The sequence below is a fragment of the Aulostomus chinensis genome, chromosome 10, assembly GCF_037954235.1.
Source record: "Aulostomus chinensis isolate RoL2024-O1b breed Wild chromosome 10, RoL_Achi_v1.0, whole genome shotgun sequence".
NCBI classification, from domain to species: Eukaryota; Metazoa; Chordata; class Actinopteri; order Syngnathiformes; family Aulostomidae; genus Aulostomus; species Aulostomus chinensis.
In genome coordinates, this window is record NC_141329.1 from 24603483 (window position 1) to 24628939 (window position 25457).

At 43.0% G+C, this 25457-nt stretch overlaps 1 protein-coding gene across 4 annotated transcripts in view; it reads right to left on the reverse strand.

Moving 5' to 3' along the window:
• robo1 (roundabout, axon guidance receptor, homolog 1 (Drosophila)) overlaps positions 1-25457 on the reverse strand; it is a 303336-nt gene that overhangs the window by 83198 nt on the left and 194681 nt on the right. For 3 of the 4 annotated variants that reach the window (XM_086216569.1, XM_086216570.1, XM_086216571.1), the window contains one exon: positions 23618-23944. In XM_086216569.1, the coding sequence (XP_086072695.1) occupies positions 23618-23944 (327 nt within the window). Of the gene's footprint in view, positions 1-23617; positions 23945-24556; positions 24692-25457 lie in introns of those variants that run through there. The other variant, XM_086216572.1, reaches the window with a different exon arrangement.

Genomic DNA, 25457 nt, shown 5'->3' on the forward strand with positions numbered 1-25457 from the left:
CCCCATGACCCCTTGGTCTGTCTTTCTTTCCACACTGACTGATCAAGGCTTCAGAGCCCTGCAGTAATGGTCTGTTTAGACACTCATCACTGATTGGATTGTCAATTAGAGTTTTTGTGTGGTGTCAGCCCCCTCTCCCCAACATAGAAACTTTAAGGAGCTGTTGACAGACTCAGTGGCTTCTACCTGGTTAGTCACGGCTCTCGTTAAAGATTACGTCAGCTCAAAACAACTGAGTCTCTCAGGAGGCGGCGGGACAAACGGCCAGGAACACCAGGAAACATTCAAGTAACAAAGCCATTCTGAAATGTGTTAATGAAAATAATAAGGTCTCTGGCGCTGTCAGATATGGAACGACCCATCACTATGTCACCAATGAAAGAAACCCACCCAAGAATAGACTGAAATGGAATGAATGGCATGGCTTTTCTGTGCTTCATATACAATGAGATCACTGGCAGAGCTGATGGAACATTGTCCAGCGGTGATTTATTTGAACCTTGTATTTGTTAATGTGTCTGGGCTCCTGCATTATAGAGCGAGAGAGAGAGAGAGAGAGAGAGAGAGAGAGGGAGAAAGAGAGAGAACACCTAACAGAGAGGCTGTTGTGCGTGGGTCTGGCTGAGCTCCATCGTCCCCTCAAGCCAAACTACCATATTCACACTTTTAAAAAAAGCCTTATGAACTGGGGGGCACTCTGTGTGGGTGAATAGTCACTCTAACTCTTCACACGCAGACTTGTTTTAGAGTTCACAGTGTCAGCTGGGCTGAGAGTGATTGTTCCAATGAGAGTGCTTTTGCTTTATTACCCTCACTTTTTTTCGGTCCAGCCTTCGTCTGTGTCTTTCCGGGCAGCTGAATAGTTGCCTACACCCTCTCTTTCATGGTGCCCTCTCTGTCGCTGGAACAGTGACGCCTAGGCAGGACTCAGGTCTTAAATAAGAGTTTGAGGCCTGACACATGTGGCCTGTGAGCTGACAGCAGCTTTGTGGCAGAGGCAAGAGGGGTGGGAGTTTGGGGGGCTAAGGGCCAGGGATACTCAGGGAGGAGAGACAAGCTGAAGGAGCCCCTTGAGAAACAGTCTGGGCCAACAACCACAACAACACCTCAACAAGGGCCGCAGTCATCAAGCAAAGTCAAGCTGGAGGGAAAAGGAAGAAACCGTACCACTAGAAGATGCCAACAGGAATCAAGAAACAGTACCTCTGAGGGAGAAGAAGAGGGCAAAGGAAAAAAAACTATAAGGCAGAGTGGACAGTTGATGGACAGATTGTTGGAGGAGAAGAGAAAGACAGTGAAGGGACACCGAAAAGAAGAAAAACGACTATATTTGCAGTTAACAGTGCAAAATAACAGCCTTTTTTAACTTGTCACAGAAAAGAAGCTGAAATAAAATTGGAGGAAAACAACCTGGATAAAGGCTGAGTCAAATTGATTGCAAGGAATATGAAGAGACAGCGGAGAGAGGAGAAGAGAGCACCTTGAAAGTGTTCTCACATCACATTTGTACGCTGGTGGCCAGCAGGGAGATAAACAACTTCAGAAGACACAATGAAAAAATAATAGAAAAATACTTCACAATGACAACAAGGAGCTAACATTAAAACAAAGATACCAACAAAGTAAATTGAAAATGAATATGTTTTTTTCCCAAATCCTATAAGGTTCAACAAAATGTCTCAATAATGACAGCTATTAACAGCTAATATCCCAGCAGAAGCTCCACAATGCTAAGAGGACTTCAATGGGAGGGGAAAGAAAGGCGAGGAGGTGGAGTGGGTGCTTTTCCAGGACAGCAGACAAAGAGAAACACAATTACAGAGACTCTAAAAATGTCTTCAGTGCACATTAATGGGAAATGTTTCTGCACTGTCTCTGAGACACTGCACACTCCTCTGGCCAGATCCCAGCCTAATCCTTCACATTACCTCCATTTCAGATGATTTCACAGTTGTCACTAAATGTTGCATTTCCCTTTTTTTTTCTTCCCACAAATGTTAGCTGGGGAACATGCCAAGATGGTGCTGAGATAGTAAACAGGCTGGGGGATGTGTCTCTCAAACTGCAAATGTTTCCTTCATGGTTGTTATTGCATCCCCCACAAAAGCGATGTTAAAACACTTGGCTATCCATGTCATTTAGCAGGTGAAAACAGCCAGACTGAAGTTGTTGTCATTTGGCTTGAAAATGTGGCCACAGAAGCTTGTGTCCTTCACTTCACATTAGAGCCGCCGACATTTCGCTAACAAGACAAGAGAGCCTCTATGCAGACAAAGTCAAAAGGCTCTTCTGCAAGGCACATGCACACTGGAGGATATGTTGACATCCCCACCTGTCTCAAACTGGTCGACTAATATGCTAAAAATATCATGAAATCATGCGTGTGCTCTTCCATTGACAAACTTTTTAGCCAATTCCCTGTCTAATTAGTGCAGATGCAGTAATTCCTGTAGCTAATGTGGATTTACGGACACTAAATCCTGACTTAACAAGCCATGCAATCTAACTGATAGAAAGAAAAAAAATACAGCTGCAAAACATGGATACTTTTAGTAAAGGGACAAGAGACGGTAGCTAATGATTTGAAATGCTACTGAATGCTAAATCCCTCCTGTCATGTCCACAATTGCACCCCTTGATACCCTCCTACAGCTGCTACAGTATTTGGTTTTCTGCACTTCATGTCTCTTGAGCTTTATGCCATGAAGCTATGCCGCTGGTATGCGACAACTTCGGGCAGTGGAGTGAATTGGGTTTGAAACGGGGTCAGAATAACGGCTCTGGGGCAATGTTCTTGGCACAGGCAGCACCATGTGTTAGCTGGCTAGTTACCGACACACACACACACACACAAACACACACAAAGAGAGAGAGGGAGAGAGAGCAAGAGAGGAGTGAGGTGTGGTAACAATAAACAGCCCAGACACAGGAATGCACAGGGGCAGTAAAACGCTACACAGTACCATTCATCATAGCACCCAGAACGCAGCAGGGGTACAAATATCAACATTTCCCCCACACGCCCTGTTCCACAAACAGATTTCAGCATACTTTCAGTCTCCTGCTGTCTATAATTCTCCTCCGTGTGTCTTATATGCCATAACTGACTGCTTGGCATTCTTGCAGTGTGTTACTGATATGGTTGTCAGAGAAGCTTTTTTATTAATAGCTCTAGGAGTAAACCATTTGAGGTTTAGCATAATGCTGCATAAGCCCCGCTGGAGGATGCCTGACGGGTCACCTCTGGGACAGAACCTCACGACTACGGGGGCCAAAAAACAACAACAACAATAAAAAACCCACAAGGAGACAGGAAACGTCATTTTGAACGACATTGCTGTAAATTGTACAGTGCTGATTATATATGCGTCAACATTTGTACGGACTTACTCAGTTGATTCAATAAAAAGCAAGTGTCTGTGACCAATGAGAGGAGGTGCAGTCCATATACACCGCTATGGATCATTTAGCTCATCGTCAACAGAGTAAAACAGCAGAACTGAGCGGGGATGTGCGTGTGTGTGTGTGTGTGTGTGAAAGCCAGCAGTTACTGTAGAGGTGTCTGGGTGTGTGTGTTTGTGTATGTTAGTAGTAGCTGAGTGTTCAAGACCCCCCACCCATCACCCCTCTCCCTAAAAAGCCTTTGGTGATAAATCCAAACATTTCTGGCCAACTTAAACACAACATAAATCTGTCCTTGGTGGTAGTCTGCAACAAACTGCCTCGGGGACAGATGTTTAATGGCAAAAAAAGAGAGGGAGACAGCCTGCAGTCCATTCTCTGCTAAACGTGTCCTTCCTCATGGCAAACAAAAACACCGTTTATCTCAGTAAAGCTTCATAACTTTCAGCTACCACCTTCCCTTGTTTCCAATATGTCACCCTATAGAGCCCCCCCCCCTCAAAAAAAGAATACAATATGTAGCCACGTGCTCTTTCATTTCTGTCACAGATTCCCAAGGATATTGGACATGCAAATGATTGAACAAAGAGCTCGGATTAGAACAGTGCGGAACAAGGTGCTTAGAGCCAAAACAAAACACAAAAAAAGAAAAAGAAACAATGAGCGATAAGGACGACTGTGCTGGGAAGATAATTAATGAATAGCAGCGTCAAGTAATACATGCGGTAACAGTGGGGCCGCTTGTCCTAGTTCTGCTGCGTATTATGCACCCATACACACACAGACTCACAAATGGAGAGGAGGAGGAGGAAGAATTAAGATGTGGCACAAAAAAGGAATTTAATTGTGATCTGCCAACACATTTTACATAAAAATGCCTTCAGGAAAAAATAAATACATAAGAAAAGAAAATCTGGCATTTAAGGACATCGTTGCAATATTGATGGTGAGGCCACACTGGGCCTGAAAAATACCAGTCAACTGGGCAAATAGCAGCCAGTTCCTTGGTAATGGGGGAAGGAATTGAGGGTTGTTTTTTTTTAATCTTGCAAAGGTTTTTTTTTTTTCTTTTTTTGGAGTTCACTTGTCTTTGTTAGGCTGTGTCAGCTGGTCAGGGCCATAGGCTAAAAAAGACCCCCCAAAAAACCAGGACGGACCCAAATGGCCTGAGAACTATTTTACATGGAAATGCCAGGATTGCATTACAATGCAAGTCAGACTAGAAGGAATAAATACTGAGCAGATCATGAAACCAGAGGTAGATATTTACTATATAAGATGTGATTTTATAAATTAATATTCAAATATATTCAGTTCATGTCTCCTGACTTGAATTATGTGAGGTAATTTTGCTTGTGTCAGGAAAAGTGCCTCATTTCTGTGGCAGGTAATTGAGAGCAGTGATGTGAATAGAGAGCCGGATATGGTGAAGGTCTGACTCTCCCCTTCAGCGTCAGTGTCTCTCTGAGACCCAGGAAAGAACCATTGTTCCATCGGGGGACACAAAAAAGGGATTAATTTGAATTTGGTTTACAATGCCATGCCTTTCAAGTTAATCCATCTGGCCTGTGCCCTGGAGTTGCCAGCTATTCGCCATTCACTCTGCCAGTTCTCTTTGTCTCCAGGTGGGGTAAATGTCAACTCTACCACTACTTGGACATGGAGATACTTGGAGTGAGAAAATGAAGACAGAAAAACAGTCTGGATGCAGAAAAAACAAAAAAAAAGAAAAACTCCTTCAGTATGATTTTTTTTTTTCCTTGATTCAAACAAATGAATATCTTTATGAATGCAGAGCAATTACTGGTGTAATTTGAAATGATATTAACAGATGGAAAGCTGGCATTTAAATTTTTGTGATTAATAACACCCTGTTTGAAAAATAACAAAATACTCATGTCATTATTTCCAGAGAAGTTATAAGTGGCCCGAATTATCCGGCACCCCTGCTGAGATTGCTAGGATGAATCTCCTCACACATCCATCACGTCTGTTTCCACACCCTCCCTCACAAATCCAGATTCTACCAAACTGCTATAATGGGTCGCTGAGGGACATTTCAGATTCCTCTTTACTTTGATTATCATTTAATAAAATGTCTTACATTTGCTGTCATTTTTACTCTTCCTCCTCCCAATTTTCTAAAAGGCCATGGCATTAAAAATTTAAAAACCCACAATACGCCTTAAAGAAAGAGATCAAAAATACAACAACAGAAAAGCAGTAATTCACTGTGTCATTCTGAAACTTTCTGTGCATATATTGTGGTGTTTCAGAAGTTTTCTATTATAAATCCACAGTATACAGTATTCAGGAAGCTGAAATGACCCAAAATCATAAAATCTAATTTTACTGGAGTGTGGTTTGGAAAACAGAGTGAGAGGGTGACTGTGAGGGAGAGGCATCTGAAGGGAGAACTTGTGGAACCCCAAAGCAAAAAAAAAAAAAAAGATGATTCAAAAACCCTTTGCTATACCATCAGTGGTAAATAATAGAGCTGGGTCTCCTTCACTCTCGCTCTCTTACATCCTGCACCTGTGCCAGAGGGGTGGTTAGACTACTGACCTGTGTATTTGCAGCACAACTCCCAGTGCACCCCTGAAGGACGCACACACCTCAGCAGATCAACAGAGGACAAAACCGAACAGTTGCAACGGACATCTGCAGGCTGAAACAACTGAGGGATATACAGCTCGGCTTTTTGAAGTTACCTCATTAACAAGCCTTTCAATTAGCGGGCAAAGTAATTCGCTGCAGCAAACGCTACTAAACACGAAAAAATGGTTCCATTCGGAACTAAGCTTAATTAATGCAACTTATCTTACACTCCCAAAAGGAATATATGTAAAATACAGATACCATGACTAAAAAGAAACAAAGAAGAAATGTAGATTTTAATTAGAGATGTTTAATCAGCTCCATCATATCAGCTGTAAATACATCTTTTCAGTGTAAGCTTATGTTTTTTTTATGCTTCTTGTTTTGTTTTTTTATGTCCTCAGAGATTTTTCAAAAGCAGCTTAGCAGGCAGTCAACAAAATTCATAATAAAGAGGAAGAACACCAGTTCTAACATTTTGTTTGTAAATGTGTGCACAGAGACGGTTCTGTAACATTGTCAGATTAACCTCAGTTATAAAAAGACAAGAAGTCAAAGCACGGATATATGTATGGTTGTTCAAGATGAAAACCAACCACGTGATAACTGAAGAGAATTTTAAAAAAAAATTAAAAGCAATCATTTAATCTAATTAAATTAAGATAAATGCAATTGTAGTAGGCCAACTGTGATGCCTGAGGGGGGCACTGTACTCCAATTACATTTGGGCTTTTTAGGTCAAATCGCTGTAGTATGGTGAGGATTTAACTAATATTCAATTACACACTGGCTTAGTTCTAATATAAGCCAGCAGATTTAGCCATCAGTCAGTCAGTTTGACAGAATACACCATGCAAACAGGAATGAATGAAAGTGTTGTGACCGTGTCAGAAGTGTTTAACCTACAAAGATCCTGCATCCTGCTTGCACTTCCTGGTACACAAGCATGCTGTCAACTTTGTTTACCAGAGCTCTTTTTCACAGCCTTAAATATCCTCGTGCTCTGGCCAGTGTCAGAAGTCATATCGCCTGCTTCTTTAAACTGATTTAGGATTTTGTCAATGCTGACACTCTTTCGTGCCAATTTTGAAACATTACACTCGTGCCAGATGTGCAAAACAATGTACAGCTGAGGATTGTAAAAATGCAGAGTGCAGCCCCCCCCCCCCCACACACACACACACACAGTAAAGAGGTGCATTGAGGTAGACAGCAAATACAACCCCCCTCTCATACACCATTAGTCCTCGCTGTGTGTTGTACATTCCAGTCACCCCCACCCCACCCCACTCTGAGAGTGTTTCAGGGAAGTGGGGCCTCTCTCCACTGTGCATCCATCTATAGAGTCCTAATCCGCCAGTGGGTCACACACAAAACGGGGGACGACCGAACGTAAATAAATAAAAATGAGTAGAATCTCCGTCTACTTTTACCATTTCAATCAAGTGGAAGGATGGAAACCAGACAGCACGGTCGCATTCAGAGGTCAGTCAGGCTCAATTAGACAGACCCCTCACTGAAAACAGCAAGTGATTATTTTTAAGTCCCTAAAGTATCTCTCCCTGCTGGTTGAGAAGTGGGGAAGTGGGGCTCAAGAAAATAAAAAAAGAAGTGCCTTCAACCCCAAAAACCCACCTTTCTCACCGCACCACCTGTCAAAAGCTCTAAGGTTTATAAACAGAGACAGACAGGATTAAAGGTGTAAGGAGGGAGGTCAGGGCGAAGGGAAAGCGAGATTGACGACCCCCCAACTCTTTCACTGACAGATACCAGTTGCCTCCAAGTGCCAGTGGCTCAACAAGACCCTCATGCTGCAGCAAAAATCATCTCTGGGAATTTCTAAACGCCAAAATCACTTTATTCTCCATTTAGAGATTAATTCTGTGCCTGGCATTCCATCGAGAGGAAAAAAAAAAAGAAAAAAAGGTGGGATACATGCGGTTTCTACACCCAGAGAGCATTATCATGTAAATGGTAAGTGCTGCACTGTAAAAACTCGGCTCTTACAAATGATGGGCCTTGGACAGGAAAGGATGCATCCTGAGCCTAAGTGCTCCTCTTCAGAGATACCATCCCTGCTTTTTTGGAAGCTACTTCAAAGAGATCCAGCTGAAGAGCCTCCCTTTTCCACCGCTGAATTACTTTTGGAAACTTTTTCTCCCAGACAATCTCCATGTGCACATCACACGCTTTGTGAAAATGAATGCCATGTTTCAGATGATTTTCAACACATGCGGCCAGGCAATCACTCAGAAAATCTGATATGATTAATTTGACGAGCTATTATTCCAGCTGCTATGATGCTATACGGCTAGTATGAGGACAGTGCCTCTACAATCTTTTTCACTTATCTTTACATTGTTATCCCAACAAGGATACCTGTGATTTTCCCTAAAATGGAGAATATTTCTTCTTGAGCAGGAACAAATGGAATAACAATGTCAGTGATGCATGTACACGTGGGCCACGCAGCCTCCGTGAGCGCCGCTTGTGTGTCGCTGAACCTCTTGTTTTCATTTCAACACCCGTGTTCACACAGAGGAGCAACCACAAAGCTCCGTGAGAGCGTCTTGACTCACACAGAGCTTCAGCGGCTCATCAACTAGACATTTTGGCCTATATGGTTCCCAACAAAAATAGACAGTCGTTGAAATTAAGATCAAAACAGCAACCTCGAAACTTTCCCACTTGTTCGCAACCTTTTTTTCGTCTCAGGGAAATATTATTGTAATTTCAAATGAAAAGAAACAAAAGATTACTGATCGTGATAATCAAAGGTAAACTAAATGTAGGAAGATGGTTTGCTGCGGCAGCTCTGTGTGTGTGTGGCATGTGAACTGCTGCAGTTCGACCAGATGTAAAGGTAGGCAGTGCTGGCTAAGCTCAGTGTAAACTACCAAGCTGCTAGAGTCATGTTTGGTCTGTTGTTGACCTCTGTGACCCACAGGCCGTGTGGCTGCATAGTCCATAACAGACAGACAGGCTCCTTGATCTGTCCAGCTCAGAGACATCTAACTCTGTCAGCCAATTACAGGCCGGTGCTGTCAGCGGGACAGAGTGATGCTGAAGGTCCCTGATGAGTAAAGCCGTGTTGAGGATATCAGTCACTTTCATCTGCCAAATACAAGTACGCACGTGTACTTTGGGAACACACGCATACACACACACAGACACACACCGACTAAAAGATTTTCTCCTGGGTCTCATCCGTCTCACTTTGTTCCACAAACGCTCTTGTGATAGTTTGCAGAAGACGCCGGAGTGAGCATCTGCTTAACAGAATTCCACAGGAGTAAACACACTGACCGCTTCCTATAGATCCAACGAAGTTACAGAGGGACTTCATCATGTTCGGTTGTTGTTGAAGCTCATTTTAACCTTAGAGAACACCAGGAAAGATGCACTCCGAAATGTTCAGGTAAAATTTCAGACGTCATCAACAGACAGACTCGATAAAACAGGTGTGTTTTGTGTCTGGTCTAGCATTTCCAACCGTCCCTTTTGTGTACAAGCGGCATTCATTCTGCGTCTGGGGCTCAGAGGATTAACAGACAGGCTCAGGGAAGGCGAGTCTTATCTCACCTTGCAGAGATAAATCAGACAGTGACACACAGCGCCGTTCACCCACTGCTGAGGAGAGTTGGAGACATAAGCATTTGAACAGAGAAAGCCACACACAGCTTCTTTGCCAGACTATTTGTTTAAAACCCGCTTTAAGGGTTTATGTTCTGTTCTGGCTGCCCTCAGGAATGAGTGGCCAATGGTCACGGGCTCCGAGACTGTTAGGAACAGCCAGGATGATCGCCTTGATCTCTTCTGCTGTGACAATTTCCAGACGACAAGAGAGAGAGAGACAAAAAATATCTGTCTGCAAAGAACTTGGCCTAGTTTTTTTTTTTTTTTTTTTTTACTCTGACCAGTCTCCAATTTATCACCTCTCTTGGGAATATCCTGACACCCTGTGAAGTTCGTTTATTTTGTGGGATAAACAGAATCGAAGGAAAAAGAAAACAACAAATGTTTCCTGTAGATACTAGATTTGCAGGTTTCACCAAAGGAACGGTAATTTGTGGCGAGCGACCAGAATTTCAACACTGTCGAAATGAACAGTGTGTGCATAAAATGTAATGATAAGTTAAACGTACAGTTCTGCATGAAAAGCGCAGGCTGTTATTTTGTTTCATCCTACATGCCAAAGTGAATGTTTTAGGACTCTTAAAAACTTTATGGTTAAGATGAATAACAGTTGATGTTCAAAATGAATATATTTATGGTTATATGAGGACAGCTATAAAAAATACAAAGTTTTATGCGTCTTCATCTCAGGGGAAATAGCAGAAATCTTGTGTGGGATGAAAGAAAATCATCCTTTCTGATACAATTCGTACTTGGAAACACTGGAGCTCTTTTTCTGGCAAAGTGAATCTGAAAAAGTGACTGTGTCAGAATCTATGAGTTTAAGTATGTGAAGGATGTTCTCTCGCTGCATTACTTTGCCACAGAGATTTTCAGATAATAATGTTGCAACTCTATAGAGCTGGAAGAGGGGAAGAAACTAAAAAGTGAGACTCATTGCAAGGTGTGAAATAATAAAACCCTGCTGGCATCGGAGTATATTGGATTTGATATTGGACTCAAAAGATGTGAAACTTTTCACTTTTGTTGCATGGATGTTAGCATTCTGATGTAAATCACAAATAAAAAACTAAATAATGATCAATGTCAGTTACGGAAATGTACATCAAGAGTGATGTCAGAACATCGCTGATAAAGTCCTTGAATTCACATTCCCCTGGATCATTTTGAGGTCGGCATTTCAAGACACATTCAGGTCCACCAGCATCTTTAATTATGGTTAAAACTGGTCATGTAGCCATGTGGTCTGTATTCAAAATACAGGCTGCACATCACATTGGCAGGGCTGTTGTTTTTATACGCTGAACCACCTTCATCTGTGTTATCCGCAGCTGCAAACTGGCTGTGTTATCAGAGGAGGGTTTTTTTTTTTGAAGGAGATCTGAAGCAGGGTATGTCTGCATGGCTTGAGTTTTTTCACAGGGTCTCTGTGTGTCGTGAATCCTGAGGTGCACCAGTGGAAACAGTTGTCTAAACTGATGGGAATGTGTCAATGAATTGAAATGAAGTACTGCTGCACACGAAGAACTCTGTGCGTGCTCACTGTGAACAAACTTTTTTTTAAAAAAAAATCACTGATAATACTTTGATCTGAAAGCTCCGATAAAAAGAGGGAGTACATTGTTAACCATATTTCAGTTTTATGAAACTGTAGATTGGAGGATTGATGGTAAGAAGCCTATTACTCCATCCTAAGCTGGATGACACCCCCCTCCCATTTCAAAACTCATTCCCGCGTTCCTCTGTGTGTGTGTTTGTGTGTGAGCAAACCACCCCAAGCAATTATAAATTACCGATGTGAAGAATTGTCCCAACAATTGTTAATTACAAGAAGCTTAGGACTAAATGATTGTCTGATGAATTTCACATTTCAGAGAGAATAAGCTAACAGGGATCTTGATAAAGTCAATATGCCTAAATGATGAAATATGTGGACCCAATGAGCTGAACGTAAGTGTAATTATGGTGTTGAAAGGACAGTCAATGCCATTATCAAACTACTTTACCACCTGATTAAATTAGGAAATACACCCCCACCGGCTTGATTCATATGCACTGGCTGCCATATATTAAGAAAAATGGGGAATTATATATTTAGAGAAAGTGTCGAGAGGATACAGATGGTGCTGGTGAAGGGAGCGCTTTCATCCCAAAACACTGTCATTAATTTTTGCATATGAAAAAGTCCCCCGCTACAAAGAGGGCATCCTCACCAAGGTGACCTCTGAGGCAGAAACATCAATGGATCAGGTGCGGGCCAACTGTTCTATTGAAGGTGGGAAGCTGAGAGGAATCGTAGCAACTTCAAAGAAGCCTTTGGCAAAACCGAGAGGCAAAAAAAAAGAAGAAATAAAAGGACAGAACACTTAAAATGGTTGACATCAATCAATAATGGTCTGGGAAATGTATTCCCATCCTGTTGACCAAACGCAGTGCTAGAGGGGATCTTTGCTCTGAGCCTATGCCAAAGCATGATGGACATTTAGAGCATGAATTAAGAGCAACTTGCTTTGTGAACAAACTCTGCAGCACAAAGGGATAAAAGCCAGCTGTCAGGCCACAGTAGCAACCGAGTCCTTCACCACTGAGGACAGTGTCAGTGTTTGCCAACAGCAAATAACCGCCTCTGGCCCATTTAGTACCATCTCTTTTTCTTTTCTGCGAACAAAAGCAGTATGCCACTGAGATGACACGAGTGCTACTCAGTGGTTACCAGTGTACTGCCCGATCAAACACAGAGTTGTGTGTGGAACAAGCCCAAAGCCAACACAGTAAAGAACTAACCAGAGTACATGAGCACTTTGTACTGCCAGGCCAGAACAGAGGCATTTTAAGTTATTTCTGCTTTGGCTCATTTGTTATCCTGGTGTTTGCTTCGCATGGAGCAGTGTTAATTGTTCATGAAATCAAGTTTACAAAAAACCAAAACCTAACAACATACCTATTTTTTCTTACTAGTTTTTTTTTTTTCTGTGCAATTTATCTTTTAGGTTCTAAATAACCCAGTGATTTTGATGTTGAAGTCATGACTGTCAGAATGCAAATCAACCTGTTAAATTTGACGTGCTATTTCTACATACTGAAAGACTGGAGGAAAAGAATAGAAAAAGTACAGACAATGACCTAAAACCATGGGATGAAGGCCCTCCTCACACTGGGTGATCCTTCCTGTGCCCAAGCACGTCTGTCCCCCCAGTCTGGGCTGTTCAGCTATCAGGATTGCTCCAACATTCTTCATGGTGGGAAGAGGTAAGCTTCTGCATGACACAGTTGCACGTGCACGAGCATGGAACGTGGACATGATGTAATCTGGCAGCTCAACAGGTGAAAAGGATAAATTCCAGCAGTATGGAGACTTAATTTAGTATCATTAGCACGCTAGCTCTTATCAGCGCAGGCTAGCAGGGGAAAAGGGGAGGAATTGTCTTTGCCAGCGGTACAAGGTAACCGAGTCCAGAGTGAGTGAGTATAAAAGTTTCAGGTATGAGAGTTGGGAATGACTTTACAGAGAGCTCAACTTTTAGTCTTCAAACAACCACCGAGCACTTACAAACATGCAAGCACAAACAAACGTCATATAAACACGATTATACAAACTCTCAGCCACAAGTACAACATGCATATTGCAAGACAGTCGCCAGCTGTCAGAGATCTTTGAGAGAACAGAACACCACCTGTCCCCTTATCTTCCCCTCACAAGCCAAGAGAGACTCTCCGTCCAGCTGGAGCCACCTCCTCCGAGCCTCTCATCCCATGCTTAATCACAGCATGTCCGCTATTTTCTCTTGGACAATTTATCTCTGTCTCTTGTTCCTTCTCTCATCTTTCTTTCTTCGTGTTTGATCTCAAAGCGCCAGATTTAGTGTAATTAATTTAAATCGCATCAAGGTTTTTTCTGATGTGACTAATCTTTAACGTTGCACCAGGATTCCTGGTTTTAGTGATGAGACCTGATGAGGTTTCAAAGGTGGACAGACCTTCCAGATGTTGCTCATGTTTTTGTCGGATAGGAATTTGGCAATCAGGTCAGTGACCGTGTATGTGTGTGTGTGTGTGTGTGTGAGTGCATGTGTGTGTGTGTGTGTGTGTGTGTGTGTGTGAGTGCATGTGTGTGTGTGTGTGTGTGTGCATCAGGTCAACATCTCTGTCACTGTGCGTGTTTACATGATCTCACTCTTTCCTCTTGTTAGTATTTGGGTGCAGATAGATTGATAGAAGCCAGGCAAGTTGAACCACCCGTTTTTCGGCTTTCTGTGTAAACAACCCTGGCCGATGTGATACCCTCTCAGAGCCATGAGACTCAGCGTGCAATTCAGCAGTCAAAACAAGAGTTATGCCGCTCTGCTACACTCCATGTGCTGGTAAAGAGCACAACATTAACACCAGCCTCGCTTGAAGTTGTTAAAAAAAGATGGGGGGGGGGGCACTCTCTCAATCTGCGCTGGCAACTACAGTCAAATAAAAGCAGCATGACCAGTTTCCAGGTAACCAGCCGTAGTGAGAATGTACATATGATGGCGGTGCTAATGGGCCAGAGTTCCTTTGAGAAAATCACACACAGGCCCCATACTGTACACACATGCACACACAGAACAGAAGCAAGGAAGTGCTCAGAAAAGAGCAATGGAAGAAGTGAGTGATGGTTCAACCAGCTGTCTTGAAGTCATGGTCTAAATAATGAAGACCAGGCTGATGTTTTACCGGCAACCTGAGCAGCACTATAGCAGATGGGAGGTCACCATTAGGTAGCAGTGCTAAAATTAACCCAACATCTTAGCATGAATTAAACTGGGCCCCCGAGGCAGGAAGCCTTTATCCCACAGGATTGAGGCGGGTGCCCGACGGGTAGTACCAGCCGGGCAGGGAAGAGACCGCAGCTGAGCTAAGGTTTGACGAAATCAGCAGGGTTTTCTTCATCTCTGAGCAGTCTGTCCAACTCCGCTGAGGTTAAAGTGAATTTACATGGCAGTGGTGAACCTTGGGTAATGTGATTAAAGTCTGGCAACACACTGAGCGATGATTAACTTATTCCCTTCCCTCTCACTGCCCTTCCATGCTGCTTCTTGCATCTCTGTCAGGCAATCAATAAGCTATTATAGCTCCAAACAGTGGGGTAAATTAACTTACGGCTCCACCTGCAGAGTCGGCACTCTCTCTTTTCCCCATCGCTGGGGGAAAATGGGACTGGACGCAAAGACCAGGCCTGGAGATCATCTGCTTCTACCATGATTATTGACATGATGCTCAGACGGAAAGCACAACAGGTCCAAATATGGTCGGCATGACTTGACATTGAGTTGTTTGTAGTGAATAACACTGAATTGCAAGTAAACACAAAAAGAAAACAAACAAAACACTGGCTTAAGGAGTGTAGACAACTGGAATTTCAGTGGTGTCAAACCTTATAGGTTACTGTTAGGGGAAGTAAAGACCTCTGGGAAGAGGTCTGGCTATATCCCGCTCTATCATCTCCATCAGATGTGAGCCAATCTGCTAAATGGGGTTGAGGCACCAGTGACAGATTAGAATCTGATACCAGAGTAAGGTGGAGGGTGAGTGAGGGAAGTCTGGAGGAGTGAATAGAAATGTCACCCCCAAGCTAGACACCAGCACCATATATTAGCAGGCCTCACTGATGTCAGCTAGTTCATACAGCAACACTGTTTGAATTTTGAATGGACCCTCTCTCTACTTCTCTCCTTTTACGCATGACGTCCGCCTGTCTTGTCTTTTATCTGACTCCACAGTATATGGTTACATGGAGGTCCTTTTGTGTCTGTGCCACACCCTGTTTGAAAAGGTCAAAGAGGCACAAAGGAGAGGTGAGGGTGTATCTGTGCTATTCATCCATCAGTCAGATTCCTATTCTCCCTCTGGTCCTAATTAGACTATTGTATGTGTTTACATACACTCCAGTGAGGATAATTAGTGCACTGATGTACTAGGAGTGCAAACAACATTCTTAAAATGAATTTTGTGGGGTTTGTTGATTTTCTCTTCATGTCCTTTGTCGTGTGCATCGTTGACAACCTTTTGTTGCAGAAGACCACTCACGCTGAATTTTAATACTTCAGAGATGAACTGCAAGCTTTAGAGAAAGGTTAGGATAACAGAAACAACAGATGAACAACACCGTGCTAATGAGCAACAACTCTCTGTTCCTATTTCACTTTACTCGAATCCGTGACATGACAAGGAGAAACAAATCTTCTCCAAATTGTTGCTGTGATAAGAATGATAAGATTAGCTACCAGGCAACTGGAGACAATTGGATGACAAGTGAATGCCATCATGTATCCTTCCTGTTTTGTGTTTGTCATTGACTGATGGCAAGGCTCTCTCCAAATAGACTACATTTCATTTGCAGTGAAATACACACAGTAGAAAGCACAAGGCAGATCATTATCAGTGTTTGGGTCTGCTGATTACCTCACCACCTCTTCCTGCCTGTCACGCTCCAGGCTCAGCAACATGCTACAACTCTGATAAAATTTCAGATGCCGATTTGGTGCCTCAGAAATACACACACACACACACACACTTTCCCTTCCTCTCTCTATCATGTCACTGGAGGCAGATCGAGTGAGTGCAACACAGTGAGAAAGAGGTAAAAGAAGGAATGAAGAGGGAAGACGACATGTTGGAAAGGGAAGATTTATCAGATAAATTCTGATCGCACAAGAGGGGAACTTACACTCTTCCCTGGGTTATCAGTCTGTTGAAGCTAAGCTACTGTTGAGCAACCGTTTTTCTGTTATGGACCTCTAACAATTTACCAATGTTATCTGCATCAGAACAAAACAAAGGCACGTCATTTATTGTGAATGCTAGCAGACAGATATTTGGTAGAATGACAGACCATGTAGGTTGAGGAACAATCAGCTAGATCTTGGAATTGATCCAGAACTTGATCCTGATCTGATGATGTCATATCTTTGCAGAGGTTTGGATTCTCTGAGTGCCTTCTCTGTGAACCTCACCAGTAGTTATTTTTTTTATAACGTGCCTGATTTGTTTTGTACCCTCGCTCTTCTTGAAACAAGAGTTCGCAGCTAGAGTTCTGCTGAGAGTTGGAGGGTGGTTCCAAAACAATCAATGGGTGGCAAAATGGCAGATCTGGAATTGGAGGAGAAAGACTGTAACATCACAAGATCTGTGCAAGTTCACCTTAAGTGGACTATGTGTGCCCCCCTGAGCACGTTTTTCAAAGTTTGCCAAAATGTTGGCTGAAAAACCCTGAAGTTCCAGTCTCCAAAGCTCCCCCCCTAATCCGCCCTGACTCCATTGTCTCGGATCGAGGAGCATGATAGAAGGTTTCAAGTAAGGGCTTAACCTAGGTTTAATAACCAGAGCATGTCCACAGAGCAGAGGGCCTCGTCATATGACCAGTCATCAGAATGCTGCCACATACGCACACATGAATCTTACAGACACATAAACACACACGAGTGCAGCTTCTCTGGCTCCAGGAAAGGCTCAGGCCACCAAGAGATTACACCTCGCAACAAGAGTAATCCTGAGGTCTCCACAGGACAAGTGGAGATTGGACTCAGTAGCGTGCATTCATCTGGCTCACACTATCACAGGCAATTATCACATATTTATCACATATATCTGAAAACACATCGATCATAAAATTAACACAAAATTCACTCCAAACGTGCAAACACATGGGGTTTTAAGAGGAAAGGAAGTAAGGGTACTCTGTTATCAGTGGCCCTGCTGAGTGGTAGTGCAGGGCCACTGGTCTCAAGAGCTCTCACTTGGTATCTTATCTTCTCCAGACCAGCACTTCATAATGTTAATATCATACTTCACTATCCTGGAAACCAGCGCCCCTCCTATCCATGATCCTGTTCTGTACTGTAGCCAGCGGCAAAGATTACATAGAGATGAATAAGCAGTCACCGTGACAACAGGAGGGGGGGGGGACCCTTTAGGGAAGAGTCCAGACACACAGAAAGCGCTGCTGTAGCTTTACTTTTTAAAAGATATCTGGCCAATGTCATTGTGTGTAAATGGATGACCTGTAAAAGCTTCTACAGTAACAGAGGAAAAGTGGTCAAAGTGGACTCATAAGTCAACCTACTCTTCCTTGTTAACGGGAACGTGACGGCACATAGAGGAGAAATAAAAGACATGAAGTAGAGGGAGAAACAGCTGTGTCTAGTTCATCACATACAATCTAGCTTCCCTTTTTATAGAAATAACACAATCAGGCAAATATCTGTCACACTAAAGGAACTAATTCACAAATTGTTGTGGTTCAAAGATGCCTAATTCACACCGGCCTTTTGATGGTGCCATTTTGTTTTAAATTCCACCCATGACAATGTGATAATGTGAATGATTAGACGCAGAGTGAGTCACATGAAGTTATTTCTTCCTCTGGCATTTCCTTGAATCAGGATCTTGATCTGTGCCTTCTGCATCCTGTGTTTTCTCTCTAAGACAAAAGGACGAGGACTGAAGGAACTTCTGGAGTACTTTTGGAGGGCATATCTCTGTCTGTCTTGGCCCAGTAGGCTGTCAGAGATGGGTGGGGCACAGAGTGATTGATGGCTCTTGGTGCAGGGTCCCATGCCTCCAGCTCACATACAGACTCCCTCACATAACACTCCTCTAAAATTGTTCACTCATCCACTGTACAAAACTGACAGATTGATGGAATCAAATACATACAGAGATGCAAACCACCTTGTGAACTCTCCAAAATCTCGCCTCACCTTATCTTGTCCTTTAAAAAAAAAAAAAACATTCCCTTTTATCTCAATCCATTCATAATACATTGTCTCACTCTGCAGGATGTGTGTTCTCTTTAGGTTTCCTGCCAAACAACAAAAAAATCACCTAAAATGGTTAAAAAGCTGTCCTACTTTCCTGTTCTTAACTAGAGCCACACTGTTCTCTTTCCCCGTGCACATTTTGCTGTGCATATTAAGCACTCAGCCTTGCATCTAGTCAGCATTATTGGTTTTGGTGTGGGAGGGAGGGCTATGTGTGGGCGAAGTTTGTGTTGGGGCGTTTTTGGAAAGCCCTGCTTTAAAAATCCTCAAATCAAGTGTGACATCTGACACATTTTTACATGATAAAAACAGACATGAGGAGCTTTTCCATTCACTCCGGGCTTCTGTCGCTGTCAAGACTGGGTCAATCAAATCAGCCAATATGCATGAATGTGCCTTAGTCAATATGGTCAAAGGGGTAAGGCATGTATCCAGGCCACTAAAAAGCGCAGCATGGTATACGAAACACCAGCAGATTTTTCATGCCAGCCTTATTGTGCTTCCAAGAATTTCTGCACTCAAACAGACATATGGACTAAGCACAGCAAATAGATGCTGCATGTTTAATTACATGGAGTGCACTGATTTATGCAAATACCCTAAAGTGCTAAACATGCAAGGTTCAACGGACCACACGTAACATGCACGATAAAAATCACTCTCTGTATATGGATTGATAGAAAACTAATTGAAATGCGTGCACACTTTTACAAAGCCTAAGCTGACAGTTATATGCCGGGGGGGGAGTAATTAGACCGGAGCCAGTTGTTTCTCATAAAGTGTAATTTCAAGATTGACAGCAACAGCCATGAAAACAGCTATTCAGAAAAAAAAGATGAACACAGATAAAACAGAAATCATGCAAATAGAATTTGGCTTAAAAACCTCCTTTTTTGAACTCCAAAGGAGAAAAGAGTTTTCTCAGTTAGACAGAGTTCAGCTTTGACAGACACAGACACACAGACACAGACACAGACACAGACACACACACACACACACACACGCACACACACACACACACACACGCACACACACACACACACACACGCACGCACTACTGGGCTTTGAGATTGTGGAAGGGGTCTACATTCCTACATAAAACAGACTGAAGTGGAGGCCAAGCAGAGTCTGTGTGGTGCGGAGCCCACGCCTCAGCTGCGTGTTGACTGATGAAGCAGACCCTGACTGTGCCGTTTGCGCCAATTTGCTCGGAACCTCCCTGAGACAAATAACTGCCACAGAGCTGCAACACACTCTGCTTCCAGACCCCTGGCAGCACGCCAGTACACTCACTAGCGCTTCGGCAGGGATTTGGCTGTCCTGATTTCTGCTGGTTATGTTCTTGCTCTCCCATTCTCAGCTGTTTCTTCCTCTGTCTTCACTCGCTCTCTTTCTCTCTTCAACATATGGTCTCATTCTTGTTTGCTACTTTCTTCTAATATTTCCTGAACAGAGAAGTGGTTGATAGATACAAATTATTAGCCAAAATCACAGAAACTTGGAGAGATTTATGCTAAAAGCCCATTACTTAAAAAGAGAGAGCACAACAAGGGTTTGAAGCTAATGAAAGGCAAACATCATGACAAATAAATAATCACCCTTCCACTTGGTAGCTGCTTCATATATTGAGCTTGTTCCAGATCAGTGGGTACCAGAGAAGAGCTGGGTGAGGGCAGGGAATGATTTTGTGACAAAATGAGAGGTTTACTTTGGAGGGAGTTCAGATGAAGGGGGCGACATAAAGACCCTCAGTCTTTGAGAGCCAACAGATGTGGTACAAGGGATTTCCTGCAAGCGAGACAGGCGGGTGCTCAGATCAGTGGGAGGTAGCTATGCTGCCTTCAAACCAGTGCATGCCAGCTAATGGTCCATCGCTTTGCAGATGACCCTTAGGCACGGCTAAAAATCTGTCAGGATGAACTCTGGCTCCATCATTACATCCGACGGTCTGACCTTCCCCCCACTACTCAGGGAAGCCAGCTGGCTGCACATGGTGACACATGGTGAGACTTCACAGAATCGCAGAGATCAATGAGATCCTGAGATAAACTTTGGAGGAATGGAGTTATATGCAATGGACCAATTTCAAGTAAACATCCCTTTGCCTCTGTTGTTAGTGGCTGTAAAAAGTAAACTCAGTCTCTAGAGAGAGGGATCTGTGTGTGGATGTGAGGCCCACAGCCAGCCCTGTGTGGTCAACACTGTGTTCAGACAGGGAACTAGACAGCAGGCCCAAAGGTTATCGGCTGCTGGAGTGAAACACTGTGCCGTCCATTACATGGTTTTATCTTTGCATCCAGTATAGAAGAGGAAAGCTATTCATAGAGCCTCTCAGGGCACCATGCAGAGCGCCGGGTAAACTAAACGTATCTCTTCCACTGCGTTCTTATAGAAAAACACTATCATAGTAGAAGCGCAGTAAGAGAGCAGGGGCTTCTGACGAAGCTGTTGAAGAAGAAATGCCTGCGTATTTGCTCGTACAAGGGCAGCAGCCCAAAATTTGAGGCAGTAAATAAATAAATAAATGCTGTTACTCAAACAGAATCAATACCAATTTCCATTTCAGAAACATTCTCAATTTTTCTGTCTTGAACAAATCATAACATGGATGTGAGGCATTTTATTCATTAGTTGGTGAGAGAATATTGTCCAAAGATGCGGGCTGATGAAATTGAACCAATATTGATGAAATTAACATGTGGTCTTCCTCTCAGTTTCAGCTCATTATTTGACACTGACGTCTCGAACACAAAGAAAGCACAAACGTAGGAGGTAGAGAATCCCACTTTAAGCTTGTTTGAATACACAAGGCAAACATGATTCACGGGGAATGCATAAGCTCCGGCTTTGGGTTAAGAGGTTGAGATGGAGAGATTGCGAGCTGCACTGTACATGTGGTTAATGATTAACCAAACAAACTGGGTTAGCTCCTCTACAGCCTCGCAAAGCAGGACTTGTTGAAAGTTGGATTACGTTAACAACTGCTGGTGAGAGTGGGAAACTGTAAAAGCCAGGCTTTTCAATAACATCTCCAAAAAAAACTTGTGTTTTTAGCTTTTAAATCAAACACGTTACGAGGGAAAGCTCTGCAAAGTAAACACAATTAAAGCCGCAATTTCCTTTTTAAGAGTTTCCATGAAAATGAAAAGTCTGGTGGTTCCCTCACTTTAGACACAAGTTCTACAATGTTCAACTCATAAATGTATGACAAGCATCTTTAACAACACCATGCAATTCAAAACGCTTTAAAAACGTTCTTATATGCCCTCATGAGTCAGATTTGCGGCCTGCAGTTGCTTTCGAGTTTAAATGAGGCTTTTGGAAAGGAATCTCAATATTTCTCTGCTTTTTTAGTTTGTTCTGTCTTTTATTTTCAGCAGAGTTCCATCCTGGTTGCTCCAACAACATAATTATATGTAGTTAAGCATGATCCGCAGAGAGGGGGTGAAAGACACCAACTAAGTGAGAAGGAGAGAGAGGCCTGGAGCGCCGTGGCTTGTCATTATGGGTCTGTTTGAACCTTCTACAGAATAAGCAGGCCAAACTTGAGACCCTGCCAGCAGCACTCGTCCTGCCAAGTGTCTTTTTTTCTACTAATTTCTGACATAAATACTGCATATCAGCTTCTACTAGAGAAGTATATTTGTAGTGTTATGACTTACGGAAACTACACAAGTACACAGATATTATTTGTTTAATCATTTGAGGTAGTAGATATTACTTCAGGGGTGTTTTCTAACATTTCACAGCATTTTTTGTTTATTCGGTCTCATTCCTGTGTTAATGTCCTTCTTAGTTGTCATCAATGTTAGCCGTTCCCATCCTTTTCTATTTACGGCAAGTTTTTAGGTGACTAAAAATCTGAGCATCGACTCCAGATCTCCCTCTCAGAGCCTCGAATGTGGGACCTTCTGCTGTAAGTTAACCCTATAAACACGTGAGCCAGCGGCCCAGGTTAATATACATTTTTAGTTTAATTCAGTTTTCATCTTCAAAAAATTAAACCCACGTGGATCAGAACAAGACATGAGTTGACCACAAACATTCATTACATTTTTCTGACCATCTCAATTCAGTTTTCCTTTGAATCTAAATAGGACTCATAAGATGTGCACTTGAAACCCTGATCAAGAATTCGATAAGATTCCACTTTTCATTTTCCTTTGATGATACTGTCGACGACAAATATGTAAAACAGCAGATTTTCTGTCTCATCTCTACACTCCACAGATCCCACAGATACATCTTCAATTTGAAAATGCACAGCAGGTAGTCCTACTCTATCTGACTCTGACACCTCAAACAGAACTCCTCAAAAAAGCCTGTGCCCACACACACAAACACACCCACATGCACACACAGTCACACACGCACATATCATTCTCTCTTTTACCATCTTGATTAGATTACAGTGAGCGCGCTGGTGACAGCCTCTGGGCATGCTAGAGGAGCGGTTGATATCTGAGCCAGTCGAGAGAGCAAAGAGATAATACTTCTGAAGAGCTGACCTTCCAACTAAAGCGGCCTTTAAAGAATCGTAAGGGCAAATTTGTCAACACACGTCATCACTCACAAAAAGACTTAATGGTTTAGATAGATTATTTTATCGTCCTACACTGCATGCACCCACTGACTGCTAAATATTCTCCAGCCCAATATGGCTCCTAGCTTGCTGGTTAACCCAGAGGTACCTACATCCACTTCACATCAAAGTTAGTCTGTCATAGCATGAATGCAGCAGACAATAAAAGCCATCTCTGATACTTCACTCGGAAACCCCCCCCCCAAAAAAAAAACCTTCATAAAAAGATGCGTAAACACAGGCATGTTGATTGCATTCCTCATGATGTAAAACCTCATATCTATCTCTGACAAAAACAGAAGCAGAGCCAAAACAGAAAGGGCTTTGTTCCCATTGTAGCTCCTGACCACCTACTAAGGGCCCTTTAGAGGAGCACTCACCCTGGAATGATCAGGCAGCGTCTCCCCCCCCAAGGCTCCGCAGGCCTATGGAGACCACTGGGCCAAACACATCCTGCCCATCTCCTGAGAGATTATCTGACTCAATGAGCACATTGATGACAGAAACAGTGGAGGAAACTGGAGCCTGCTATTCAGCTGCATCTAAACCCAAACTCTTCCATTCACACCCACACAGAAGCCAGAGAAGAGATAAGCAGACATGCTGCACTTACTGGCTACTTCCAGCGAGGCATTATGGCTCACTGCCTCTCCCAGGTAGTTACGGGCAACACAGACGTAGGAACCTTCATCCGGTTTGCTCCGTCGTCCGTGGACGATGCGTAGGAAGAAGAGGGAGCCGCTGGGCAGCAGCATGCGCTGGGATCGGGAATTGTCCCTGTCTGTTTCCACTCTCTCTCCATCCTTGTACCACTCTACAGTCGGGGTTGGCCGCCCCTCTGCCTTACAGTTGAGGGTGGCGGGCTCCCCTTTGGAAACAATCAGGTCAGATGGATGCTCCACAATTCGTGGTGGTGTGTCCTCTTGGCGCAGACGTGATCCTGAAAATGAAGGAGACAAAAATAAAGATTAATGTTTAGTCATTTATAATGCTTCCGTAGACTTTAAGATCTGCGTTTAACAGCCTTAGAGGAAATATATTTGATTTTGCATGTATTAATTTAATTAGCAATTCACAGTTAAGCCTCATACCGAGTATTTATTTTCATATCTCAATCATTCACACTTATGGAACTGTTACTGTGCCTTTTCATGCCTTTTTTGATAAGAGAAACTTCAACTTGTGAGCACATGTATCCTATAGCACAGACTTATGAATACTGAAACAGCAGGAGTCTGCCACACCTTCACGGTCAAAGGAAATGAACTGATAACAGATAAGATATGAATGCGCTGCGTAGCTTAGCGACAAGATTACTATTGACAAACCACCGAGAAGCAAACAGCAGTGCCAACAGCAATGCCAAGGGGGTTAACACCCGGGTGCTATCTCTGGCCATTACTACTGCTCTCCAACCAGTCAGCTATGGCAATCAAACCTGCTTTACATGCAAATTAGCTTCCTGTTGTTAATTCCTGAATGATGGGACTTGGTGGCGGTGGATGCATTGTGTTTCACCACACAATAGCAGGCGAGAGACAGAGTTCCTTACTTGCCATATCTCTCAGTCCTTTGGAGCCCATTCAGCAGCAATTAAAGAGAGTCGGGTCTAATTGGAGGCACAGGCTTGCGTTTAATTTGCCCAGCACCCCGTGAAGTTGCCACGCTGCCTCCCTTTCTGTGCCCTCTGCCCATCCCCCCGTTCGTTTAGAAATCGGCTGCTGAGAAGGCGTCTTTTGTGGTCGCCAAATATTTTAAGTAAAGTCAGCATAATTAGTGACAGCTCCATGGAAAGATGAATCACTTGTGCACAAATGGGTAAAAAAAAAAAGTGTAGTCTGTGAATTTTATTTAATCCAGTACCCCAAAGTAAGGAAACAAGGTTATGATTGTTTACGGATCATGTCAAACGATGGCTATTATGAAATTTTTAAATATTCCTTTACTGCTGGTGATGCTAAAAATATGAACTGTAATTTGATATAGCTTTTTGCCGTGTGATTGAACTTGCATGGATCTCCTACAACTGGGTCTTCCCTTGGTGAAGATCCACCTTTGGATCAGAGCTTCATTTTTATGCTGCACACGTGTTTTGTAGGATTCATGGCAGCAGTAGTGCAGCATTACAGCTCATAATGGGAAACAAAATCACTACAGCCAATGAACAGTCCTTATCATTACTGACCTTTAGAAAATGGAAAAAAAGCAACCTGTATTTTAAATCATGGTCTTGTATTTACCAATCCGAAAGAATTAAGTCAAAACTGAATATTGTGTGGACATTCACAAAATGACGTTTGAAAGATGTTGGATTTAAAGTGGGGTGGTGGTGAAGTGATGAGCACTGTTGCCTCACAGAAAGAATGTTCCGGGTTCAAGCCCGGCTGGAGCACGGTATCTTTCTACGTGGAGTCTGCATGTTCTCCCTGTGCCTGCATGGGTTCTCTCCAGGT